At 51.4% G+C, this 7900-nt stretch overlaps 1 protein-coding gene across 1 annotated transcript; it reads right to left on the bottom strand.

Moving 5' to 3' along the window:
* Positions 1-2403: 2403 nt before the first annotated feature.
* Positions 2404-7884, bottom strand: EAH_00008720 (hypothetical protein, conserved; the record flags this gene model as incomplete). Its single annotated transcript, XM_013395558.1, has 10 exons — positions 2404-3450; positions 3572-3807; positions 4443-4694; positions 4921-5074; positions 5342-5755; positions 5905-6043; positions 6213-6318; positions 6819-6981; positions 7153-7554; positions 7678-7884. The coding sequence occupies 10 exons, from the start codon at positions 7882-7884 to the stop codon at positions 2404-2406; spliced, it is 3120 nt and encodes a 1039-aa protein (XP_013251012.1).
* Positions 7885-7900: the final 16 nt, after the last annotated feature.

The following is a 7900-nucleotide window of genomic DNA, read 5'->3' as shown; positions in this document are numbered from 1 at the left end:
TATATATATATATATGTATATATATATATATATATATATGCATATATATATATATAAAGAGGTGGTCCTCTCTGCCGTAGAGAAACCCCTAAGGTTGATTGGCACTGTTGTTTGCGTCTTTCGTCGTTAGCCTTTCTACTGTCTAGAGTTTTGTCTATCATCAGGAGGTAGCAGTGCATGGATGCATGCAAGCACTGCTTCGGTTGCTACTAGTCGGTATTTTCCTGATGGTACGGGTTTAAGAAGTGCATATTCGGTCTCGTGTCAGGGGCTTTCAAGAAGTGTTTTTGTGGTGTGGCGGGTGGGAGGTGCTCGTTCGATAACTTTGCCGTGTCCGTACACCCGAGTGCAACGGCCTCTACAAAGGGGAATTGCTGCTGCTGCTGTTGATGCTGCTGCTGCTGGCTGTTGTTTTGTTTGGGTCCGTCTGCTCCCGGGGCGTATCGCAGCAAAAGAAAGTGGCAGTTAATAGTTAGAACCGAACAACAAACTTCGGTGCATGCAATAGAGAGAGGGAATAAGGCTCTTCTTATTCAGGCCCATCCCTCTGCAGGTTACCAGCGAAAAACAAAAACACTTTGTTAATTAAATACCACAGAGCAGAACTTTAAAAGCGAGAGAGGAGACGAAAAACCAAAAACTAACAAACAGGGATGAAACGCCAACTCCGACCACAACCCGCACTTCTTGCCAGCAGCAACTGCAGCAACTACAGCAGCTGGTACAGCAGCAGCAAAAAGCAGCAGCAGCAGCAGCGGAGGTGTGTGACTCATTAGCTCCAGTCTTCGTTGCGGACGGTTTGGCTTCTGTCTAAGTGATAGTAGCGCTGCTGCATGGGAGGTTGTGCGACTCCGTTAGCAGCAGCAGCAGCGGCAGCAGCAGCAGCAGCAACAGCAGCAGCAGCAGCTGCATTAGGTGGGTTGGTGAGCGTGGGGTTGTCGGGGGTCCAAGGCGGCGATCGCTCTGAGGGCTGTCTGCTGTTGACTGCATTATTATGTTTATTTAGTTTGCCACTAATTGCCCAGGTGTTTTGCAGCGCCGCACACCAGAGGCAGCAGAAGCACGGGAGCAGCAGCAGCGCCGCTGCGCCCAGCAGCAGCAGCAGCAGCGCGAGGTTCGCTCCCGAGGGCACCAGCTGCTCACACAGCAGTTCTTGTAGCGGCTGCACCTCATTATACACCATGCGGCAGTCTGCGTTAGCCGCTGCTAATTCAAAGTCAAACCCCACAACGCCAAACGCACGGAAGCGGCCAGCAAAGAACGGCCGCAGCTCTTCGCCCCACAGGCTGTCCAGCTGTACAGACAGACAAACAAGCAGATAGATGGAGAGGCCAGCATGCCACACAAGTCTACACGCATTGAGACAGCATCAACAGCCGAACGCCTTAAAGAGCAAGCAAAGGCGCATGCAACAGATACAGACAGAAGAACAAAACGAGAAGATGAAACAGGAAGGAGGTTCCTTCCACAAGAGCAGCACCAACGCACGACACAGCACGTAGACGCCCCTACAAAGAAACGCAACGAATTATCTTAATTGCACTGAGAATAACACAAAAGAATAAACAGCATCAATTGAACACAAACTGTCTACACCATTCAAAAACTCTGCCCAGAATCTGGGCCGGTCCGTTGTCATGTGCGGCGACGCCTGTCTCTGTCTCTCTTTCTATTCCTGTATGTCTCTGTCTTTGCCTCTGTTTGTGTATCTTCTCCTGTGTGTGACACAGGCTCTGTCTGTGTCTCTGTCTCTGCCTTTGTCTGTGTCTCTGTCTGTGTCTCTGCCCCCTTTTCTGCTTCTCATTTTCTGTATCTTTATCTCTGTCTCCGTCTGTAGCTCTATCTCAGCATCAGTCTGTAACTCTGTCCTTGTCCGTCTGTCTGTATCTCTACCTCTTTCTCTGTCTGTATCTCTATCTCTGTCTGTACCTCCGTCTCCGTATATCTATTTCTCTCACTGTCCCTCTGTATCTCTGTCTCTGTGTCTGTCTTCATACCTACCTCTGTCTCTTTCTGAATCTATCCCTGTCTCTGTCTCTATCTGGAGCGCATTTGCCAGTGCTGTCTGTATGTATGGGTTGTCGCGACTGTATTCGTGGTTGTGTTCTTCATTTTGTTTGTGTTGTTTATATTGTGTGCGTTGTTTGCGGCGTTTGTCTAGTTTGTTAATGTTTGTGTTGTTTGTATTGTTCTTGTTGTTTATGTTGTCCTGGTTGTTTGATTATATTTGTTTATATTGCTTTTTTCGTTTTGTTTGCGTTGTTTATGTCGATTGCCTTATTTGCGCCTGCTGTACGTTCTATTTTTCGATTGTTTGTGTTTGTTTATGCTATTGTTGTTTTTTCATGTTTATGTTATTTGTTGATGTGTATGTTTGTTCATGTTTATGTTGTCTGTTTATGCTTATGCTGTTTTGTTTATATTTGTATTGTCTCTTATATTTGTTTTGTCTACCTGTTTCTGCATTTTGTAGAGAAGCTGCTGCGTGGTTTCCTGGAGTTGTTCCCAGTTGCACGGGGTCCCGTTTTCTTCTTGTTCGTTTCCTTCTTCTTGTTTGCTGGGAGGACACCGAAAAGATTTGTTTGTTTCTGCTCGCAGCGCCTCCTTCTTAGCCGCCCACCAAATAGCATTTGCAAACTGACGCTGTTCCTCTACAGACCCTTTTGCTGCTGCAACCTCCAACACGTAAGCTGAATCCGCATCTGAGGAAGCGTCAATCAATAGCCGCTCATCCTCTCTCCTGCTGCTACTGCTGCTGTGGAGAGAAGACAGGGTAAAGGGTGCTACCATTTCCTCTACATCCTCCAAGCCGTACACCACAAGTCGCTCTGCGGGCTCCACACCGCCTGATGCTGTCCTGGCGCCTGTCTGCATGCAGGTGTCTTGCAGCAGCTCGAGGAGCTTTTCGTGCTGATGCCGCCGCCGCTTCCTTCTTTCAACTGCTGCTGCGCTGCTGCTGCTCCCTGCTGCTTCCCTATCCCCTTGCACCTCTGCGTGGGCCTGTCCGGCCAGCCGGACCACCGCATGCAGCAGCTGCGTCTTCTCAGCTTCTGACTTGTCTGCAGCCAGCCGCATCAACTCCCCTACTACACCTTCTATCATCGGCTTCATCGCTCGCTCCCACCTGTTCCTGCTGCTACTGCTGCTGCTGGCCTCCATTTCGCGAATCGCATCCTGAAAGGATGCAGACAGCCTGTCTGCTGCCAGGGGGTCGGCGTTTAGCTGGTGCAAGAGTGCTGCAAGTTCATCAGATGGCTGCTTCCCTCCTCGATGTAGCAGAGAAAACATCTCCAGTCTGCTAGGTGGAAACACCTCCTGCTCTTCGCCTGCTGCTGCTGCTGATTTTGATGCAGGGGAGAGGCCCAGATAGCTGGCCTTAAGCTCCCGCTGTTTGTCTTGAACGCCGCTGCAGAGGACTTCTTTGTACGTGTCCAGTCTCTCATCCAAATCCTGCAACAGCAACGCAACATCTAGAGCATGCAGCAACTGCCTCTGCTGTTGCTACTGCTGCTGCTGCTGCTGTTTTTGTTGTGAAGCGGTACGCATGACTTCGTTTTCAGTTAGCTCTGACCTCCCGTTCCAACGACATTGGGTCTATGAGCAGCAGCCAGTGCGTTTCTTTTAGCAGCTGCAGCTCCGCAGCTGCGTCTTGCAGCTGTAAAGACAGCAAACGGGCGGCCAAGGCCTCTTTCTCCACAGCAGTTCTCCCCGCTTCTCTCATCCGGACTCCTGCCTTCACCAGTGCTGCGGCGCATGCAACAGGAAACGCTTTGGGTGTATTCAGCCGCCTGTGTTCAGCTGATGCGCCTGCATGCCCTCACAGTGAAATGCATGCAGGTGAACACGCACACGCCTGCAAGACACTTTCATACTACGCGACTGCATGCGTGCACGCATGCATGCATGCTGTGTGCATGTCTGCTTGCAGATGATGTGTGTACAGCTGTGGGTGCAGCTGCGTGTGCAGATATCTGTCTAAGTCGATTCATCCTGTTTAGCGTCCTCATATGTCTTCACGGCGCACTGGTTTGTGGGCAGACGAAGGCGCATGCACCTGTGTGCGTACACTGGGTTTGCCTGTGTTGCGCTGTACCTGCATGTGCGTTCTATTCTTTTACGTGTTATGCATTCACAAGTGTGCTGGTCTGTGTTCATCCTTTGCATGTGCCTGTGCACAACTGCCTGCATGTGCGTGCATGCTCTTGCATGCATGGGAGCGTGCGTTGACAAGCAAAGCATATGCCAGCGGTGGTTCAGGGCTGCATGCATGCCGCCTTTCTCCGGCGAGTGTTCCTTGTGGGTGTAGCGTACAGCCTGTACTGTGTCCTTCACATCTGAATTCTATCTGAGTTTCTTTTTGCATATGTGCATACGGGGGGAAGCTTGGAGCTATCCCCAAGTATGCATTTCCACAGCAAACTCCTTCTGCAGCGTGCGCTCACTATCTATGTTGAATACCCGCACTAAGTCGCGCTCCTGGTTCGGCAGCAGGCAGGCCGCCAGCACTTTGGCTGCAGCGCTGCTGGAGGTCTGCAGAGACCTCTCCGCAGAAGAACCCCCCACTGAAGTCAACTGCTGGAAGTACTGCAAAAGACGATCCACATCTTTGTCGTCCTTGAGATAGCTTTCAGTGTACAGGCACCCGTCAGTCAGCATTGCAGACCCCACCAACAGCCCCCCACTCGCCACAAGCGCTGAAGAGGCACAAATAGCAGCAAAAGAGCAGCACAGATTAGCTCGGAAAAACGAATACAGAGAGAGCGCAACAGGGAGTTGTCTTCAAAAATATCGAAAGACAAATATTTTACTTCAATAATAATAAACAAATATATATATATATATATATTCATTAGCCAATATAAATATTATTTATAGCGGTAGCTTGGTTGAGGCGTCTCCGCCCCACAGCGAAACCCCCACCTGCAGCCGATACGAGTAGCAGCAGAAATGAACAGCCGCAGCTTGTGGCCTTGCGGTCTACGAGCGCTTCGCGATGACAGCAGCACAGGCAGCACAAGTACAAGGAGGTCAGCAGCACCAAGACGCCCATCAGGCTCAATGTCACTATAGAGCTCTGAGCACCTCAACCGCATGCCTCTAAAAAAGACAAATTCTTCCTCCACCTGTTGCCGCTGTCTTCGCAGCTGATGCCTATTGCCCTTCTCTGTATCAAAAACCCCAGTGTGAGCTTCCAATTACCTTAGAGCGTCTAGAATTGTCAATGAGGCATGCACGGACTGGCTAGTGCAGACGTAGCAACAACAACAGCAGGAAATACACGAACAAGGGGAGCAGCAACAGCGGCAACAGCAACAGCAACAGCAACAACAGCAGTACGCACCCAGAAGAGAGGAGTGCCGAGTTTGGGGATTTTCTTAACGGTTGGCTGTGCGGAGTCTAGTGCTTGGCCGAGGGTTTCCTTTGCCCACTGCAGGTCCTTCACATGGAGCAGGTCATTGGTCTGCTGCAGAGAGGCTTCTATTTCTGCTGCGAGTTGTTCAGAGGATTCGGCAATGGCGAAGAAGGTGGAGGGCAGCAGATGAATGGCTGTCTCCCAAGAACTCAGCAGCGATGGAGCAGCAACAGACACGGGAGAGAGATGATGCGTCGCCTCTCCGTATTCTGCAGACTCCCCAATCACTTCCATTCCACTGTTCTCCGGCCGGTGCAAAGTCTGCAAGCCAAAGGAGACCAAGAGAAACCCGTCTGCCTCTAATGCATCGCAGCGATGCAAGACGCAAGTCAAGTGCTGCCCCTAGGCAAAAAGGTCATACAGACTGGTCATACAAACTGCTCAAAAAGCAGAAACAAATGCCCGAATGTCGCACAGAAGCAGCGGAAATATGTTGAGCCCTTCCCCCCTATGAAACGAAGACGGAGAAGAACGTTGATGTACGCGCCCACCTTCTTCAGTGTCTGCAGATTCATCTTCATCTCAGCAACCTTCCGGCTGATCCGCGCAGCGACTTCTGTTGTCATACGAAGTTGTCTAGCCAGGGAATTCTCGCTCTCGGGGTCCAGAGCCATGAGGAGGCTTCTGAAGCTGCAACGCGCGCAGCGTATTATCGGAACACGCAAACACAAGCCATGCATCCTGTCCTGTTTCTCCTGCCAAAATGCGTTCGTTCCCATAGGTCTATAACCACGGAAAGGCAGCATCCCCTCTCCAGGTCAAATGGCTGCTTGACTATGCAAAACCAAACCTGACTTACTACGCTAAAGCCGGAACAGCGCCAAGGAAACCCGTCCTCTTGGGAGCAATTTCATCTTCGTTTGAATCCGCATCGTCTTGCTGCAACCGCCTAGTCAAGGCTGGATCTGCGCCAACTGCACAGCAGCAGCAACTGCCTAACGCTAGCCTCTAAAACTGGCTCGTAGGTCCTGGGGAGGTTCACCCTATCACGAAAAGACAAGCGCCATCATTGTTTCAGATCGAGGATTTCCGCATGCAGCGACGCTGGAAACTCACTTGCTTCTCCTAAATAAGGGAGGCGTCCCAGTGGGGAGTCGTGTGCCTCTGGTTGCAGCGTGGAAGGCAAGGAAGGGGGGCCGTTGAGTGCGGTGGGTGCAGCAGGCGGGGCCGATCTGAAGAGAGTGGGGGAGGCGAAAGGCGAAGCAATCGGCAAAATGCCCACGTTGGGGAGAGAAGAGGCAGAGGGATGGGCAAAGGTCTGCCCGTTAATGATGGTAGAGGCCGCCTGGCCAGCCGAACAGGCCAGCTGAGAAAGTTGCGCCCCCATACTCACTACAACGTACATCCCCACACTCAGGGCAGCTGCAACTGTGCAAAAGGCGGCAGTCAACACGAGGTATCTCACACCCAAACAAGAACTTCGCGGCACCAGCTTCCGAACGCTGCCTCGGTACTGAGTATCCGATGACGCTGTGCTGGCGCCGTTCGACTGCCATCTCTCCACTTCGGCCACACAACGCTTTGTCGACTTGAAAAAGATCCGAAGGCAACAGAAGCAGCTGCACAGTCTGAGATGAGCCGCAATGACTCGCAAACCGCACAGCTCAGTATTCCGCAGGTGCAACCACAGTGCAAGGGATTACTTTAGATCGCAAAGAGTCACGCTGTGTCATGTACCTCTTTGAGCATTTGCAGTTGCGAAGGCAGAAGAACAGCAAGAACAAGGGCACTAAGACCACCGCTATCCCAAGGCCCACGACTAAAGGCAGAAGGCAGAAGGGCATCGACTCGAAATAGGAGACGCCCAACCGAACTGATGGAGGCAAATTTGTCTCAAACGAAGAAGGTGAGTCTGGAACGGGTGCAGCTAGCTGCTGCAGAGAGCGTCCGTATCCGTAGTGGATCGGTTCTTCGGGCTCCCAAAAGGTCGCGTCATTGGCAACAATGGAAGCAAAGCCTTGACTTTCAGGCTCTCCCTGCCCTGTCTCATCGTCGTCCAAGGGTATGTCTTGAGTCACCGACGAGCTCACGATTTTGTGAAATCTGTCTACATGGGCCTTTCTACTTTGCGTAATTGCATCCGGGATGGCCTTGCTGAGCCCACTCTTGACCACGCACACGTTGAAGGCTGCACGAATCGGCTGAGCAGATATGAAGCCGGAAACTCTCACAAAGCAGTCACTGAATACTTCAGCTCTCTTGAATACTTTTGCCTACTCACGCTATTTCGTCTAAGCCAGCAAAAGGGGAAGGTGCTAACTTACGCGGGGAATTGCCGACGTGTTCGAGTACTGAACCGCCCTGCAAGATTCATCCCTAAATTCGTCCAGCCAGGCAACAGTCCCCCCGTCAGGGGACTTCATACATTCATCACTCGCATCCAATGCGCATGTAGGCACTGCGTCTCCGAGGGAGCTGTTAGAGGCATGTTCATCCTCCACCGCAAGAAAGCCATAGGTGTCTCCTTCCATTGTGTCTACTATCGAG

This window comes from Eimeria acervulina, genomic scaffold (genome assembly GCF_000499425.1).
Source record: "Eimeria acervulina Houghton genomic scaffold, Eah_scaff41, whole genome shotgun sequence".
NCBI lineage: Eukaryota > Apicomplexa > Conoidasida > Eucoccidiorida > Eimeriidae > Eimeria > Eimeria acervulina.
The sequence above is the reverse complement of the archived record's forward strand: the minus strand, read 5'-3'. Positions and strand labels throughout refer to the sequence as shown.